The 19,133-nt window shown below is 58.3% G+C and overlaps 1 protein-coding gene and 1 pseudogene across 1 annotated transcript in view; one reads left to right on the top strand and one right to left on the bottom strand.

The window, feature by feature from the left end:
* DDR1 (discoidin domain receptor tyrosine kinase 1) overlaps positions 1 to 11,011 on the top strand; it is a 45,741-nt gene extending 34,730 nt beyond the window's left edge. The window contains exons 16-18 of the mRNA XM_090129000.1: positions 528 to 762; positions 7,235 to 7,381; positions 10,883 to 11,011. Of these exons, the coding sequence (XP_089985126.1) occupies positions 528 to 762; positions 7,235 to 7,381; positions 10,883 to 11,008 (508 nt within the window). The 3' untranslated portion in view covers positions 11,009 to 11,011. The remainder of the gene's footprint in view (positions 1 to 527; positions 763 to 7,234; positions 7,382 to 10,882) is intronic.
* A 2,015-nt stretch (positions 11,012 to 13,026) lies between these two features.
* Positions 13,027 to 14,422, bottom strand: LOC149913760 (uncharacterized; annotated as a pseudogene).
* Positions 14,423 to 19,133: the final 4,711 nt, after the last annotated feature.

Raw genomic sequence — 19,133 nt, 5'->3', positions numbered from 1 at the left:
TCCCCGAAGCCCCGCCCCATCCCACCTAAGCCCCGCCCCCGCCCCTCCACGCCCCTTCCCCGAAGCCACGCCCCGCTGCTTACCCAACCAATCCCCGAAGCCCCTTTCCCCCTTTAGCCCCGCCCACCTCCTTACCCAACCAACCTGCGCCCGCTCCCCGAAGCCCCGCCCCAGCCCTGTCTAAGCCCCGCCCCCTCCTTACCCAACCAATCCCCGAAGCCCTGCCCCTCCTTCAGCCCCGCCCTCCTCACCCAAACAACCCGCGCCCGCTCCCCGAAGCCCCGCCTCCGTCTCACCACGCCTCCTCCCCGAAGCCCCGCCTCCCTCCATATCCAACCAATCCGCGCCTGCTCCCCGAAGCCACGCCCCCATCCCTCCCCTCCCTCTCCCCGAAGCCACGCCCCTTCCTTACCCAACCAATCCCCGAAGCCCCTTTCCCGCTTTAGCCCCGCCCACCTCCTTACCCAACCAACCCGCGCCCGCTCCCCGAAGCCCCGCCCCCAGCCCACTGTAAGCCCTGCCCCCAGCCTGCGGACGCTGCTCCACGTGGGAGCTCAGATCGCTTCCGGGATGCGTTTCCTGGCCCGCCTCAATTTTGTCCACCGTGACCTGGCGACCCGGAACTGTTTGGTGGGCGACGGTTTCACCGTTAAAGTGGCCGATTTCGGTATGAGCCGGCACCTGTACGGAGCTCATTATTACCGGGTGAGGGGCAGAGCCCTGCTGCCCATCCGTTGGATGGCCTGGGAGTGCATCCTGCTGGTAAATGGGGGGGTACTGGGGGGGTATTGGGGTCATGCTGGAAGCAATGGGGCCATAATGGGAGCACTGGGGGCATATTGGGACCATATTGGAGCCATACTGGGAGCACTGGGGCCATACTGGGGCCTTACTGGGAGCAATGGGGCCGTATTGGGGCCATACTGGGTGCAATGGGGCCCTATTAGGGCCATATGGGGAGCACTGGGACCATATTGGGACCATATTGGAGCCATACTGGGAGCACTGGGGCCATACTGGGAGGGATTGGGGCCATACTGGGGCCATACTGGGAGCACTGGGGCCATACTGGGAGCACTGGGGCCATATTGGGGCCATACTGGGAGCAATGGGGCCGTATTGGGGCCATACTGGGGTCATATTGGGGCCATACTGGGAGCAATGGGGATGTATTAGGGCCATACTGGGAGCACTGGGGGCATATTGGGAGGGATTGGGGCCATACTGGCACCATACTGGACCATACTGGGAGCACTGGGGCCATACTGGGGCCTTACTGGGAGCACTGGGACCATATTGAGACCATATTGGAGCCATACTGGGAGCACTGGGGCCATACTGGGAGGAATTGGGGCCATATTGGGACCATATTGGAGCCATACTGGGAGCACTGGGGCCATACTGGGAGGGATTGGGGCCATATTGGGGCCATACTGGGAGCACTGGAGCCATACTGGGAGGGATTGGGGCCATATTGGGACCATACTGGGAGCACTGGGGCCATACTGGGAGGGATTGGGGACATATTGGGGCCATACTGGGAGCACTGTGGTCATATTGGGGCCATACTGGGAGCACTGGGGGCATATTGGGAGGGATTGGGGCCATATTGGGACCATACTGGGAGCACTGGGGCCATACTGGGAGGAATTGGGGCCATATTGGGACCATATTGGAGCCATACTGGGAGCACTGGGGCCATACTGGGGCCATACTGGGAGCACTGGGGCCATACTGGGAGGGATTGGGGCCATATTGGGGCCATACTGGGAGCACTGGGGGTATATTGGGGCCATACTGGGAGCACTGGGGCCATATTGGGGCCATACTGGGGCCATACTGGGAGCACTGGGGCCATACTGGGACCATACTGGGAGCACTGGGGCCATGTTAGGGCCATACTGGGACCATACTGGGAGCACTGGGGCCATATTAGGGCCATACTGGGACCATACTGGGGTCATACTGGGGTCATACTGGGACCGTATTGGGAGCACTGGGGCCATATTGGGGCCATACTGGGAGCACTGGGGCCATACTGGGAGGGATTGGGGCCATACTGGGGCCATACTGGGAGCACTGGGGCCATACTGGGGCCATACTGGGAGGGATTGGGGCCATATTGGGGCCATACTGGGAGCACTGGGGCCATACTGGGAGGGATTGGGGCCATATTGGAGCCATACTGGGAGCACTGGGGCCATATTGGGGCCTTACTGGGGCCATACTGGACCATACTGGGAGCACTGGGGCCATACTGGCACCATACTGGCACCTTAGTGGGAGCACTGGGGCCATACTGGGGCCTTACTGGGAGCACTGGGACCATATTGAGACCATATTGGAGCCATACTGGGAGCACTGGGGCCATACTGGGAGGGATTGGGGCCATACTGGGGCCATACTGGGAGCACTGGGGCCATACTGGGAGCACTGGGGGCATATTGGGGCCATACTGGGAGCAATGGGGCCGTATTGGGGCCGTACTGGGGTCATATTGGGGCCATACTGGGAGCAATGGGGATGTATTAGGGCCATACTGGGAGCACTGGGGGCATATTGGGAGGGATTGGGGCCATACTGGCACCATACTGGACCATACTGGGAGCACTGGGGCCATACTGGGGCCTTACTGGGAGCACTGGGACCATATTGAGACCATATTGGAGCCATACTGGGAGCACTGGGGCCATACTGGGAGGAATTGGGGCCATATTGGGACCATATTGGAGCCATACTGGGAGCACTGGGGCCATATTGGGGCCATACTGGGGCCATACTGGACCATACTGGGAGCACTGGGGCCATACTGGCACCATACTGGCACCTTAGTGGGAGCACTGGGGCCTTACTGGGAGCACTGGGAGCATGCTGGGAGCACTGGAACTGTATTAGGGCCATACTGGGGCCATACTGGGAACATACTGGAAGCAATGGGGCCATACTGGGAGGGATTGGGGCCATATTGGGACCATACTGGGAGCACTGGGGCCATATTGGGGCCATACTGGGAGGATTGGGGACATACTGGGAGGGATTGGGGCCATACTGGGGCCATACTGGGAGCACTGGGGCCATACTGGGAGCACTGGGGGCATATTGGGGCCATACTGGGAGCAATGGGGCCGTATTGGGGCCATACTGGGGTCATATTGGGGCCATACTGGGAACACTGGGGCCATATTGGGACCATACTGGGAGCAATGGGGATGTATTAGAGCCATACTGGGAGCACTGGGGCCGTATTGGGGCTATACTGGGGCCATACTGGGGCCATACTGGGACCATACTGGGAGCACTGGGGCCATACTAGGGCCATACTGGGAGCATAGGGGCCATACTGGGACCATACTGGGAGCACTGGGGCCATACTGGGAGGGATTGGGGCCATATTGAAGACATACTGGGAGCACTGGGGCCATATTGGGACCATACTGGGAGCACTGGGGCCCTATTAGGGCCATATGGGGAGCACTGGGACCATATTGGGACCATATTGGAGCCATACTGGGAGCACTGGGGCCATACTGGGAGGGATTGGGGCCATACTGGGGCCATACTGGGAGCACTGGGGCCATACTGGGAGCACTGGGGCCATTAGGGTGGAGTTGAGGGGTTTATAGGATGGGTAATGGGGTCAGGGTGGGGATTGTGGGGTTGTGGGGTGGGTAATGGGGTGAGGGTGGAGTTGGGGGGGTTATGGGGTGGATAATGGGGTGAGGGTGGGGGTTGTGGGGTTGTGGGGTGGGTAATGGGGTGAGGGTGGGGGGTTGTGGGGTGGGTAATGGGGTTATGGCAGATTTTGGGGGGGTTATGGGGTGGGTAATGGGGTGAGGGTGGAGTTGGGGGGGTTATGGGATGGGTAATGGGGTGAGGGTGGGGGTTGTGGGGTTGTGGGGTAGGTAATGGGGTCAGGATGGAGTTGAGGGAGTTATGGGGTGGGTAATGGGGTGAGGGTGGGGGTTGTGGGGTTGGGGTGGAGTTGGGGGGGTTGTGGGGTGGGTAATGGGGTCAGGGTGGAGTTGATGGGGTTATGGGGTGGGTAATGGGGTGAGGGTAGCGTTAGGGGGGTTAGGGGGTGGTTTATGGGATGAGGGTGGGGGTTGTGGGGTGGATAATGGGGTCAGGGTGGGGGTTGTGGGGTGGGTAATGGGGTCAGGGTGGAGTTGGGGGGGTTATGGGGTGGGTAATGGGGTGAGGGTGGAGTTGAGGGGTTGTGGGGTGGGTAATGGGGTTATGGCAGAGTTTGGGTGGGTTATGGGGTGGGTAATGGGGTGAGGGTGGCGTTAGGGGGGTTGTGGGGTGGCTAATGGGGTCAGGGTGGGGATTGTGGGGTTGTGGGGTGGCTAATGGGGTCAGGGTGGGGGTTGTGGGGTTGTGGGGTGGGTAATGGGGTCAGGGTGGGGGTTGTGGGGTTGTGGGGTGGGTAATGGGGTTAGGGTGGGGATTGTGGTGTTGTGGGGTGGGTAACGGGGTGAGGGTGGGGATTATGGAGTTATGGGGTGGGTAATGGGATTTTCGGGTCAGGGTGGGGGTTGTAGGGTTGTGGGCTGGGTAATGGGGTGAGGGTGGGGATTGTGGGGTTATGAGGTGGGTAATGGGGTCAGGATGGAGTTGAGGGGTTGTGGGGTGGGTAATGGGGTGAGAGTGGCATTTGGGGGGTTGTGGTGTGGGTAATGGGGTGAGGGTGAAGATTATGGTGTTATAGGGTGGGTAATGGGGTGAGGGTAGTGTTAGGGGGATTAGGGGGTGGTTTATGGGGTGAGGATGGGGGTTGTGGGGTGGGTAATGGGGTGAGGGTGGGGGTTGTGGGGTTGGGGTGGAGTTGGGGGGGTTATGGGGTGGGTAATGGGGTCAGGGTGGAGTTGATGGGGTTATGGGGTGAGTAATGGGGTGAGGGTGGCATTAGGGGGGTTGTGGGCTGGGTAATGGGGTGAGGGTGGGGGTTGTGGGGTTGTGGGGTGGGTAATGGGGTCAGGATGGAGTTGAGGGAGTTATTGGATGGGTAATGGGGTGAGGGTGGGGGTTGTGGGGTTGGGGTGGAGTTGGGGGGGTTATGGGGTGGGTAATGGGGTCAGGGTGGAGTTGATGGGGTTATGGGGTGAGTAATGGGGTGAGGGTGGCATTAGGGGGGTTGTGGGGTGGGTAATGGGGTCAGGGTTGGGGTTGTGGGGTGGGTAACGGGGTGAGGGTGGGGATTATGGGGTTATGGGGTGGGTAATGGGATTTTGGGGTCAGGGTGGGGGTTGTAGGGTTGTGGGCTGCGTAATGGGGTGAGGGTGTGGATTGTGGGGTTATAGGGTGGGTAATGGGGTTATGGCAGAGTTTGGGGGGGTTTTGGGGTTATGGGGTAATGGGATGAGGGTGGGGGTTGTGGGGTGGCTAATGGGGTCAGGGTGGAGTTGGGGGGGTTATGGGGTGGGTAATGGGGTGAGGGTGGGGATTATGGGGTTATGGGGTGGGTAATGGGATTTTGGGGTCAGGGTGGGGGTTGTAGGGTTGTGGGCTGGGTAATGGGGTGAGGGTGGGGATTGTGGGGTTATGAGGTGGGTAATGGGGTCAGGATGGAGTTGAGGGGTTGTGGGGTGGGTAATGGGGTTAGGGTGGGGGATTATGGGGTAGTGGGGTGGGTAATGGGGTGAGAGTGGCATTTGGGGGGTTGTGGTGTGGGTAATGGGGTGAGGGTGAAGATTATGGTGTTATAGGGTGGGTAATGGGGTGAGGGTAGTGTTAGGGGGATTAGGGGGTGGTTTATGGGGTGAGGATGGGGGTTGTGGGGTGGGTAATGGGGTGAGGGTGGGGGTTGTGGGGTTGTGGGGTGGGTAATGGGGTCAGGATGGAGTTGAGGGAGTTATTGGATGGGTAATGGGGTGAGGGTGGGGGTTGTGGGGTTGGGGTGGAGTTGGGGGGGTTATGGGGTGGGTAATGGGGTCAGGGTGGAGTTGATGGGGTTATGGGGTGAGTAATGGGGTGAGGGTGGCATTAGGGGGGTTGTGGGGTGGGTAATGGGGTCAGGGTTGGGGTTGTGGGGTGGGTAATGGGGTGAGGGTTGGGATTATGGGGTTATGGGGTGGGTAACGGGATTTTGGGGTCAGGGTGGGGGTTGTAGGGTTGTGGGCTGCGTAACGGGGTGAGGGTGGGGATTGTGGGGTTATGGGGTGGGTAATGGGGTCAGGATGGAGTTGAGGGGTTGTGGGGTGGGTAATGGGGTGAGGGTGGGGGATTATGGGGTAGTGGGGTGGGTAATGGGGTGAGGGTGGGGGTTGTGGGGTTGGGGTGGAGTTGGGGGGGTTGTGGGGTGGCTAATGGGGTCAGGGTGGGGATTGTGGGGTTGTGGGGTGGCTAATGGGGTCAGGGTGGGGGTTGTGGGGTTGTGGGGTGGGTAATGGGGTTAGGGTGGCGATTGTGGTGTTGTGGGGTGGGTAACGGGGTGAGGGTGGGGATTATGGAGTTATGGGGTGGGTAATGGGATTTTGGGGTCAGGGTGGGGGTTGTGGTGTTGTGGGCTGGGTAATGGGGTGAGGGTGGGGATTATGGGGTTATGGGGTGGGTAATGGGATTTTGGGGTCAGGGTGGGGGTTGTAGGGTTGTGGGCTGCGTAATGGGGTGAGGGTGGGGATTGTGGGGTTATGGGGTGGGTAATGGGGTCAGGATGGAGTTGAGGGGTTGTGGGGTGGGTAATGGGGTCAGGGTTGGGGTTGTGGGGTGGGTAATGGGGTCAGGATGGAGTTGAGGGCGTTATGGGGTGGGTAATGGGGTCAGGGTGGGGATTGTGGGGTTGGGGTGGAGTTGGGGGGGTTATGGGGTGGGTAATGGGGTGAGGGTGGGGATTGTGGGGTTATGGGATGGGTAATGGGGTCAGGGTGGAGTTGGGGGGGTTATGGGGTAGGTAATGGGGTCAGGGTGGAGTTGGGGGGGTTATGGGATGGGTAATGGGGTGAGGGTGGGGGGTTGTGGGGTTGTGGGGTTGTGGGGTGGGTAATGGGGTCAGGGTGGGGATTGTGGGGTTGTGGGGTGGGTAATGGGGTGAGGGTGGGGGTTGTGGTGTTGTGGGCTGGGTAATGGGGTGAGGGTGGGGATTGTGGGGTTATGAGGTGGGTAATGGGATTTTGGGGTCAGGGTGGGGGTAGTAGGGTTGTGGGCTGGGTAATGGGGTGAGGGTGGGGATTATGGAGTTATGGGGTGGATAATGGGATTATGGGGTCTTCTCTCCCCTCTCCCCCTTTCCCTATAGGGCACCTTCACCCCTGCCAGCGACGCGTGGGCTTTTGGGGTGACGCTGTGGGAGGTGCTGACCCGGTGCAGGGAGCAGCCCTACGGGGAGCTGAGTGATGAGCAGGTGATCGCCAACGCGGGCCGGCACTGCCGAGGCCACGGGGAGGTGAGAACTGGGACAAACTGGGATCAACTGGGAGGGGTTGGGGTCGTATTGGGGCCGTACTGGGAGAATTGGGGTTGTATTGGGGCCGTATTGGGAGTAATGGGGCCATACTGGGGTCGTATTGGGGCCATACTGGGAGCACTGGGGCCATATTGGGGCCATACTGGGAGAACTGGGGCCATACTGGGGCCATACTGGGGCCATACTGGGAGCACTGGGGCTGTACTGGGGCCGTACTGGGAGCACTGGGGCTGTATTGGGGCTGTATTGGGAGCACTGGGGCCATACTGGGAGCACTGGGGCCATATTGGGGCCATACTGAGAGAACTGGGGCTGTATTGGGGCCATACTGGGAGAACTGGGGCCATACTGGGGCCGTACTGGGAGCACTGGGGCTGTATTGGGGCTGTATTAGGAGCAGTGGGCCATACTGGGGTCATATTAGGGCCATACTGGGAGCACTGGGGCCATATTGGGGCTGTATTGGGAGCAATGGGGCCATACTGGGGTCATATTAGGGCCATACTGGGAGAACTGGGGCTGTACTGGGGCCGTATTGGGAGCAATGGGGCCATACTGGGGTTGTATTGGGACCATACTGGGAGCACTGGGGCCATATTGGGGCTGTATTGGGGCCGTATCGGGGCCATACTGGGAGCACTGGGGGCATATTGCGGCCATACTGGGAGCAATGGGGCTGTATTGGGGCTGTACTGGGAGCACTGGGGCCGTACTGGGAGCACTGGGGCCATACTGGGGCCATACTGGGAGCACTGGGGCCATACTGGGGCCATACTGGGAGCACTGGGACTGTATTGGGGCCGTACTGGGAGCACTGGGGCTGTATTGGGGCCGTATCGGGGCCATACTGGGAGAACTGGGGCCATACTGGGAGCACTGGGGCTGTATTGGGGCCATACTGGGAGCACTGGGGCCACACTGGGGCCATACTGAGAGAACTGGGACTGTATTGGGGCCATACTGGGAGCACTGGGGCTGTACTGGGGCCGTACTGGGAGCATTGGGGCTGTATTGGGGCTGTATTGGGAGGAATGGGCCATACTGGGATCATATTGGGGGCATACTGGGAGCACTGGGGCCATACTGGGAGCACTGGGGCTGTATTGGGACCATACTGGGAGCACTGGGGCCATACTGGGAGCACTTGGGCCATACAGGGGCCGTACTGGGAGCACTGGGACTGTATTGGGGCTGTACTGGGAGCACTGGGGCTGTATTGGGGCCGTACTGGGAGCACTGGGGCTGTATTGGGGCCATACTGGGAGCACTGGGGCTGTATTGGGGCTGTATTGGGAGCACTGGGGCCATACTGGGAGCACTGGGGCCATATTGGGGCCATACTGGGAGCACTGGGGCTGTATTGGGGCCATACTGGGAGCACTGGGGCTGTATTGGGGCCGTATTGGGAGGAATGGGTCATATTGGAGCCATACTGGGGTCATACTGGGGCCATACTGGGAGCACTGGGGCTGTATTGGGGCTGTATTGGGAGCAATGGGCCATACTGGGGTCATATTAGGGCCATACTGGGAGCACTGGGGCCATACTGGGAGCACTGGGGTCATATTGGGGCCGTACTGGGAGCACTGGGGCTGTATTGGGGCCGTACTGGGAGCACTGGAGCTGTATTGGGGCCATACTGGGAGCACTGGGGCCATACTGGGAGCACTGGGGCTGTATTGGGGCCGTACTGGGAGCACTGGGAGCATATTGGGGCCATACTGGTAGCGCTGGGGCTGTATTGGGGCCATACTGGGAGCACTGGGGCCATACTGGGAGCACTGGGAGCATATTGGGGCCGTACTGGGAGCACTGGGGCTGTATTGGGGCCATACTGGGAGCACTGGGGCTGTACTGGGGCCGTACTGGGAGCTCTGGGGCTGTATTGGGGCCATACTGGGAGCACTGGGGCCATACTGGGAGGGACTGGGTTGGAAAATGGGGGGGTACCAGGAGGGACTGGGAGCACTGGGACAAACTGGGAGGGACTGGGATGGAAAATGGGGGGGACTGGGAGGGACTGGAATGGCAATTGGGGGGAGCACTGGGAGCACTGGGACAAACTGGGAGGGACTGGGATGACAAATGGGGGGGACTGGGAGCGGTGGGAGGGACTGGGATGACAAATGAGGGGGGGGCACTGGGAGGGACTGGGACAAACTGGGAGGGACTGGGATGGAGAATGGGGGGGACTGGGAGCGTTGGGAGGGACTGGGATGACAAATGAGGGGGGGGTACTGGGAGGGACTGGGAGCACTGGGACAAACTGGGAGGGACTGGGATGGAGAATGAAGGGGGGGGTACTGGGAGGGACTGGGAGCACTGGGACAAACTGGGAGGGACTGGGATGACAAATGAGCGGCACTGGGGGTACTGGGAGCACTGGGACAAACTGGGAGGGACTGGGATGGAGAATGGGGGGGCACTGGGAGCACTGGGACAAACTGGGAAGGACTGGGATGGAGAATGAAGGGGGGGTACTGGGACAAACTGGGAGCACTGGGACAAACTGGGAGGGACTGGGATGGAGAATGGGGGGGGACTGGGAGGGACTGGGACAAACTGGGAGGGACTGGGATGGAGAATGGGGGGGTACTGGGAGGGATTGGGAGAGACTGGGAGAAACTGGGAGGGACTGGGATGGCAATTGGGGGGAGCACTGGGAGCACTGGGACAAACTGGGAGGGACTGGGATGGAGAATGAAGGGGGCGGTACTGGGAGGGACTGGGAGCACTGGGACAAACTGGGAGGGACTGGGATGGCGAATGGGGGGCACTGGGGGTACTGGGAGCACTGGGACAAACTGGGGGGGACTGGGATGGCGAATGGGGGGAGCACTGGGAGGGACTGGGACAAACTGGGACAAACTGGGATGGAGAATGAAGGGGGGGTACTGGGAGGGACTGGGAGCACTGGGACAAACTGGGAGGGACTGGGATGGCGAATGGGGGGCACTGGGGGTACTGGGAGCACTGGGACAAACTGGGGGGGACTGGGATGGCGAATGGGGGGAGCACTGGGAGGGACTGGGACAAACTGGGACAAACTGGGATGGAGAATGAAGGGGGGGTACTGGGAGGGACTGGGAGCACTGGGACAAACTGGGAGGGACTGGGATGGCGAATGGGGGGCACTGGGGGTACTGGGAGCACTGGGACAAACTGGGGGGGACTGGGATGGCGAATGGGGGGCACTGGGGGTACTGGGAGCACTGGGACAAACTGGGGGGGACTGGGATGGCGAATGGGGGGCACTGGGAGCACTGGGACAAACTGGGAGGGACTGGGATGACAAATGAGGGGGGGGCACTGGGAGCACTGGAACAAACTGGTGGGGACTGCAAGAAATGAGACCGGGAGAGGAACGGTGTTGGGGGGGAAGGGGAGCACCAGTAGGCACCGGGGCCATACTGGGAGGCACTGGGCTGAACTGGGCCATACTGGTGGGCCTCTTTTCCCCCCTCCCCCCCCCAAAATCAGTTCCTGCCCTGCCCCCCCGGCTGCCCCCCGGCGCTGCACGCGGTGATGCGGCGCTGCTGGGCGCGGGATGCGGCGGAACGGCCGACCTTCGGCGTCCTGCACCGCCTGCTGAGGGAGCTGGGATGAGCCTTCGGCCTCACAGAGCTTCCTCTTCCTCCTCCGCTTCCTCCTCCGCTTCCTCTTCTTCCTCCCCCCTCTTCTTCCTCCCCTTCCTCAGCCTCTTCTGCTTCTCCCTCCTTTCCTCCTCCCCTTCCTCATCTTCCTCTTCTTCTTTCTGCTCTTCCTCCTTGCCTTCCTCTTCCTCCTCTTCCTCCTTCCCTTCTTCCTCCTCTTCCTCCTTCCCTTCTTCCTCCTCTTCCTCCTTCCCTTCTTCCTCCTCTTCCTCCTTCCCTTCTTCCTCCTCTTCCTCTTCCACTTCCTCCTCTTCCTCCTCTTCTTTCTCCCCTTCTTCCACTTCCTCCACCTCTTTCTCTTCCATTTCTCCCTCCTTTCCTCCTCTCCTTCCTCATCTTCCTCTCCTTCTTTCTCCTCTTCCTCCTTGCCTTCCTCCTCCTCCGCTTCCTCATCTTCTTCTTCTTCCTCCTCTTCCACTTCCTCCTCCAATTCCTCCCCTTCCTCCCCCTCCTCCAATTCCTCCTCTTCCTCCTCTTCCTCCGGCTTCAACCTCAACTTCTCTTCCTCCTCTTTCAACTTCAGCTTCCTCTTCCTCCTTTCTCTTCTTTCTCCTTCTTCCTCTTCCTCCTACTTCAGCTTCCTCTTCCTCCTTTCTCTTCCTCTTCCTTCTTCCTCCTCTTCCCCCTCCTTCAACCTCACCTTCCTCTTCCTCCTTCCTCCTCCTCTTCCCCCTCCTTCAACCTCACCTTCCTCTTCCTCCTCCTTCCTCTTTTTCCTCTTCCTCCTCCTTCCTCTTTTTCCTCTTCCTCCTCCTTCCTCCTCTTCCTCCAGCTTCAACCTCAGCTTCTCTTCCTCCTCTTTCAACTTCAGCTTCCTCTTCCTCCTTCCTCCTCTTCCTCCTTCCTCCTCTTCCTCCTTCCTCCTCTTCCTCCTTCCTCCTCTTCCTCCTTCCTCCTCTTCCTCCTTCCTCCTCTTCCTCCTTCCTCCTCTTCCTCCTTCCTCCTCTTCCTCCTTCCTCCTCTTCCTCCTTCCTCCTCTTCCTCCTTCCTCCTCTTCTTCTCTTCTTTCTCCTTCCTCTTCTTCCTCCTTCAACCTGAGCTTCCTCTTCCTCCTTCTTCCTCCTCTTCCTCCTCCTTCCTCTTTTTTCTCTTCCTCTTCCTCCTTCTTCCTTCTCTTCCCCCTCCCTCAACCTCAACTTCCTCTTCCTCCTCCCATTTCCTCCTCCTCGCCCAACACCTCCCCCCCCCCCCCCCCCCACCCCACCGTTACCCCATGTGGGAGGGGGGAGGTTGGCATTAATTAGCGCGGCCTCGTTAACGAAGGCCCTGTTCGTGGGAGGGGAGGGGCTGTAAATATTGCGCTGCCAAAATGGAGATTTTTTTTACACTGCTGTCGCTGCGTTGTTTTTGGGGTCGTTTGGGGGACATTTGGGGGGACATTGGGGGACAATGGGGGAAATTTGGGATATTATGGGATGTTATGGGACATTGGGGACATTTTGGGGGGACAGTGGGGGATATTTGGGATATTATGGGACATTGGGGGAGAATGGGGGGACAATGGGAATATAATGGGACAATGGGGACAAGTGGGGGACAGTGGGGGATATTATGGGACAATGGGGGACATCGGGGGAGAATGGGGGACATTATGGGACGTTATGGGACATTATGGGACAATGGGGGATATTTGGGATATTGTGGGACATCGGGGGAGAATGGGGGACATTATGGGATGTTATGGGACAATTAGGGGACAATGGGGGATATTGGGGACATTTTGGGGGACAGTGGGGGGACAGTGGGGGATATTATGGGACATTTTGGGGGACATTGGGGACATTTTGGGGGGACAGTGGGGACATTGGGGATATTTGGGATATTATGGGAGAATGGGGGGACAATGGGGATATAATGGGACAATGGGGACAATTGGGGGACAGTGGGGGATATTGGGGGATATTATGGGACAATGGGGGACAGTGGGGGATATTTGGGGGGACTTTGGGGACAATGGGGGATATTTGGGACATTATGGGACAATGGGGGATATTTGGGATATTGTGGGACATCGGGGGAGAATGGGGGACATTATGGGACGTTATGGGACATTATGGGACAATGGGGGATATTTGGGATGTTATGGGACTTTGGGGACATTTTGGGGGGACAGTGGGGGATATTTGGGATATTATGGGACATTGGGGGAGAATGGGGGAACAATGGGGATATAATGGGACAATTAGGGGACATTGGGGGACATTGAGGGATATTATGGGACAATGGGGACAGTGGGGGATATTTGGGGGGACAATGGGGGATATTTGGGATATTATGGGACATTGGGGACTTTGGGGGACAGTAGGGGGACAATGGGGATATTGAGGGATATTATGGGACATTGGGGGACATTGGGGACATTTTGGGGGGACAGTGGGGGATATTTGGGATATTATGGGACATTGGGGACTTTGGGGGACAGTAGGTGGACAATGGGGATATTTGGGATATTATGGGACATTGGGGGAGAATGGGGGGAGAATGGGGATATAATGGGACAATGGGGACAATTGGGGGACAGTGGGGGACAGTGGGGACATTGGGGGACAGGGGAGGGACAGTGGGGGGATAATAGGGGATAATGGGGGACATTGGGTGATATTATGGGACTTTGGGGGACAATGGGAGATATTGGGGGACATTATGGGATATTATGGGACTTTGGGGGACAATGGGGGACATTGGGGGACGTTATGGGACAATGGGGGACAATGGGGATATTGTGGGACATTGGGGACATTGGGGGACAGGGGAGGGACAGTGGGGGATAATGGGTGACAATGGGGGATATTATGGGACTTTGGGGGACAATGGGGGATATTGGGAGACATTATGGGACATTGGGGGACAATGGGGGACAGTGGGGGACAATGGGGGATATTATGGGACATTGGGGACATTGGGGGACAGGGGAGGGACAGTGGGGGACAATGGGGGATACTGGGGGATATTATGGGACGTTGGGGGACAGGGGAGGGACAGTGGGGGGATAATAGGGGATAATGGGGGACATTGGGGATATTATGGGACATTGGGGGACAATGGGGGACATTGGGTGATATTATGGGACTTTGGGGACAATGGGGGATATTGGGGGACATTATGGGACATTGGGGGATATTGGGGATATTATGGGACATTGGGGACATTGGGGGACAGGGGAGGGACAGTGGGGGATAATGGGTGACATTGGGGGATATTGGGTGATAGTATGGGACTTTGGGGGACAATGGGGAGACAGTGAGGATACTGGGGGACAATGGGGACAATGGGGGACAATGGGGACAATGGGGGACCAAAGGTCATGGTGCCATGGGGGGGGGGAAGGGGGGGGAGGCGACTCTGATGACGTCACACCCCCTCCCCCCACCTCCCTGCGTGACTCAAAGCACTGGAAATTTTCCCTCCCCTCCCCTCCCCCCCCCCCCCAGGGTTGTGCAATGTGGGGAAATCCCATAAAAATGAAGGGGGGAGGAAATGGGGGGGGGGAGGGGCAGGTGGAAAGGGGGGCTGTGGGGTCTATGGAGGGGTCTATAGGGGGGATATGGGGGGGGCTGTACCCTCCCATAGACCCCAATGCATCCCCAAATCCCCCTCCCCTGATGTTGGTCCTATAAACCCCTATAGGCTCACATATAGAGCCCTATATAGACCCCCGTGGAACCCTATACATCCCCTACAGACCCCGTATAGAACCCTATAGACCCCCATGGATCCCTATACAACCCCTACAGACCCCTCATAGAACCCTATAGACCCCCATGGACCCCTATATGTCCCCTACAGACCCCTCATAGAACCCTATAGACCCCTACAGACCCCCTATGCAACCCCTACAGACCCCTCATAGAACCCTATAGACCCCTACAGACCCCATATACAACCCCTTTAGACCCCTCATAGAACCATATAGACCCCTACACACCCCTATACCACCCCTATAGCCCCCCCCCCCCACCATGGACCCCTATATGTCCTCTACTGATCCCTCGTAGAACCCTATAGACCCTAACATGGACCTCTATATGTCCCCTACAGACCCCTCATAGAACCCTATAGACCGCCATGGACCCCTATATGTCCCCTATAGACACCTCATAGAACCCTATAGACCCCCATGGACCCCTATAAAACCCCTATAGACCCCTCATAGAACCCTATAGACCCCCATGGAACCATATACATCCCCTACAGACCCCTCATAGAACCCTATAGACCCCCATGGACCCCTATATGCCCCCTACAGACCCCTCATAGAACCCTATAGACCCCCATGGAACCCTATACATCCCCTACAGACCCCTCATAGAACCCTATAGACCCACATGGACCCCTATATGCCCCCTACAGACCCCTCATAGAACCCTATAGACCCCTACAGACCCCCTATACAACCCCTACATACCCCTCATAGAACCCTTTGAGGTCCCCCTATAGGCTGGAAAAGACCCCTTATAGAATCCTCTAGCTTCCCTATACAGCTCCTATAGAACCCTATAGACCCCCATAGTCCCCTATAGCCCCCTATATCTCCCTCTATATCTCCCCATAGCCCCCTATAGATCCCCTATAGCCCCCTATATCTCCCCATAGCCCCTTATAGATCCCCTATAGCCCCCTATATCTCCCCATAGCCCCTTATAGATCCCCTATAGCCCCCTATATCTCCCCATAGCCCCTTATAGACCCCCTATATCCCCCCTATATCTCCCCATAGCCCCTTATAGATCCCCTATAGCCCCCTATATCTCCCCATAGCCCCTTATAGACCCCCTATATCCCCCCTATATCTTCCCATAGCCCCTTATAGACCCCCTATATCCCCCCTATATCTCCCCATAGCCCCCTATAGATCCCCTATAGCCCCCCTATATCTCCCCATAGCCCCTTATAGACCCCCTATATCCCCCCCATATCTCCCCATAGCCCCTTACAGACCCCCTATAGCCCCCCATATCTCCCCATAGCCCCTTATAGACCCCCTATATCCCCCCTATATCTCCCCATAGCCCCTTATAGACCCCCTATATCCCCCCTATATCTCCCCATAGCCCCTTATAGACCCCCTATATCCCCCCCCCATATCTCCTCATAGCCCCTTATAGACCCCCTATAGCCCCCCTATATCTCCCCATAGCCACTTACAGAGTCCCTATAGACCCCCTATATCCCCCCTATATTGCCTCATAACCTCTTATGGGGCCCCTATATCCCCCCTATATCTCCCCATAGCCCCTTATAGACTCCCTATATCTCCCTATAGCAACTTATAGAGCCCCTAAAGACCCCTATATCCCCTATATCACCCCATAGCCCCTTATAGACCCCCCTATATCTCCCCATAGCAACTTATAGAGCCCCTAAAGACCCCTATATCCCCTATATCACCCCATAGCCCCTTATAGACCCCCTATAGCCCCCCCATATCTCCCCATAGCCCCTTACAGACCCCCTGTAGCCCCCCTATATCTCCCCATAGCCCCTTATAGACCCCCTATATCCCCCATAGGCCCCTATAAGGAATGGAAAATCCCCCGCCAGGCCACGCCCCTCTCCCGATCAAGCCCCGCCCACATCACGCTCAGCCCCGCCCCTCCACGCCCAAGGCCACGCCCCCCCTCCCCAGCTCGCCCCGCTCTCAGCCAATAGGAAGCCGCTGCGCCCACCCGCTCGCTACACTCTCAGCCAATAGGAAGCCGCGGTGGGCGGGCCCGCCGCCTCCGGATATAAAAGCACCGCTCTGAGGCGCGGGCGCCATTTTATTTCAGAGCCGCGAAGGTGTTGTGATGGCGGCGACGACAGCAGCGGCGGCTCCTGGCGGTGTCTGTGGGGGTCCCGGCGGCCTCACCCCATCCCCGCCGCGCTATTTCACCTTCGACATCCCCCCGAACCCCAGCGGGACCCCACGGCCGCGTCGTCGCCACCGCAGGGTCCTGTATCCACCCGTGGTAAGCATTTACCCCCCCCCCCCCCCCCCCCCGCCTCAGGACCCCCGTTTCTGTGAGGGAATTGGGGATGGAAGACCCCCCCCCCCAGAACCCCCACTTCTGTGAGGGAATTGGGGATGGAAGACCCCCCCAGGACCCCCATTTCTGTGAGGGAATTGGGGATGGAAGACCCCCCCAGGACCCCCATTTCTATGAGGGAATTGGGGATGGAAGACACCCCCCCCCCCCCCCCCCCCAGAACTCCCATTTCTGTGAGGAAATTGGGGTGGAGGACCCCTCCCCCATCCCTCCACCTAGGACCCCTGTTTCTGTGAGGAAATTGGGGATGGAAGACCCCCCCCTACCCTCCCCCAAAACCCCCATATCTGTGAGGAAACTGGGGTGGTGGAGGACCCCCCCGCCCCCCCCCCCCAGGACCTCCATTTCTGTGAGGAAATTGGGGTGGAGACCCCCCCCTCCAGGACCCCCATTTCTGTGAGGAAATTGGGGTGGAGATCCCTCCCCCATCCCCCCCCCCTCCACCTAGGACCCCCCCCAGGAGCCCCTTTTCTGTGAGGAAATTGGGGGTGGAAGACCCCCCCAGAATCCCCATTTCTGTGAGGAAATTGGGGATGGAGACCCCCCCCCAGGACCCCCATTTTCATTAGGAGATGGAGGACCCCTCCCCCACCTCAGGACCCCCGTTTCTGTGAGGAAATTGGGGATGGAGACCCCCCAGAACCCCTATTTTTGTCAGGAGATGGAGGACCCCTCCCCTACCTCAGGACCCCCCCTCTGAGCCCCCCCAGGACCCCCCATTTCTGTGAGGAAATTGGGATGGAGGACCCCCCCCCCTTCAAGACTCCCTCTGCCCCCCACCCAGGACCCTCTTTTCTATCAGGAAATGGGGTTAGAGACCCCTCTCCCCCCCCAGGACCCCCATTTCTGTAAGGAAATTGGGATGGAAGACCCCTCCCTCACCTCAGGATCCCCTCTGCCCCCTTCCCCCCCCCTCATGGACCCCCATTTCTATGAGGAAATTGGGATGGAGACCCCTCTCCCTCCAGGACCCCCCCCCCTGCTCAGCACCCCATTTCCTTGAGGAGATTGGGATAGAGGACCCCCCCTAGGACCCCCATTTCTGTCAGAAATTGGGGATGGAGGATTCCTCCCCCACCTCAGAACCCCCCTGCCCCTCCCTCCCCCCGGGGCCTATGTGAAAATTGGGATGGAACCCCCATTTCTGTGAAGAAATAGGGATGGTGGACCCCCCCCTTCCCCCATGACCCCCATTTCTGTCAGGAAATATCCCCCTACTTCTGTGTGGCCCCTATTTCTGGGGGACCCCACATAGGACCCCCCCCCTCAACCCCCATTTTTGTCCCGTTTTCCATGGGACCCCCTCTAAACCCCCCCCATCTTCACAAAGCCCCCATTTTGGGGGGGGGGAGGAGACAGGAAGGGACGCATTTCCTGGGGGAGGGGGGGGGATGAAGGGGAGAGTGTTGAGTCACAACCCTACATGAGTCACAGCCCCACGTATGGCACTGGGGGGGAGGAGGGGGGGGGGGAAGGAGGGAATTTCCCCTACCTAGTCAGATTTTTTCCTTGTTTTAGGTGTTTTAACTCAAATCTGGGGTGGTATTTTCCCCTTTGAATGACATTTTTCCTCTTCTTAGGACTTCTTACCCCCGAACTAGAGCAGGATATCCCCGTCTGTATTCTGTTTGCTTATAATTTATGCTTTTTTAACCCAAAATTAGGGCAGTATTCACCCCACCCCACCTTCAAGTAATATTTTCTCCCGTTTTAGGGTTTTCGTAACTAAAACTGGAGCTGCGTTTCCCCCTAGAATTACATTTTCCCTCATTTTAGGGCTTTTAACCCCAAATTGAAGCAGCGTTTAGGGGGAAAATAACGGGCATTTCGTGAGCCCTCCTAAGGACCCTATAAGGACCCCATAAGATCCCATAGAACCCCTGAAGCTAGAACCTGAAATGAGGGAATTTCCCCTTAAAATTACGTTTTGTCACTCAGGGATTGATAGTTACCCACAATTTGGGTTTTTTTAACCCAAAATTAAAGCAATAATTCCCCTCAGTGTTTTATTAACCCATTAAACCTCACGGAAGCAACCCAAAATCGAGGGAT

This window comes from Phasianus colchicus, chromosome 35, assembly GCF_987193195.1.
Source record: "Phasianus colchicus chromosome 35, bPhaCol1.hap1.1, whole genome shotgun sequence".
Classification (NCBI taxonomy): domain Eukaryota; kingdom Metazoa; phylum Chordata; class Aves; order Galliformes; family Phasianidae; genus Phasianus; species Phasianus colchicus.
Note: the sequence above shows the minus strand (reverse complement) of the source record. Positions and strands in the feature narration are given on the sequence as shown.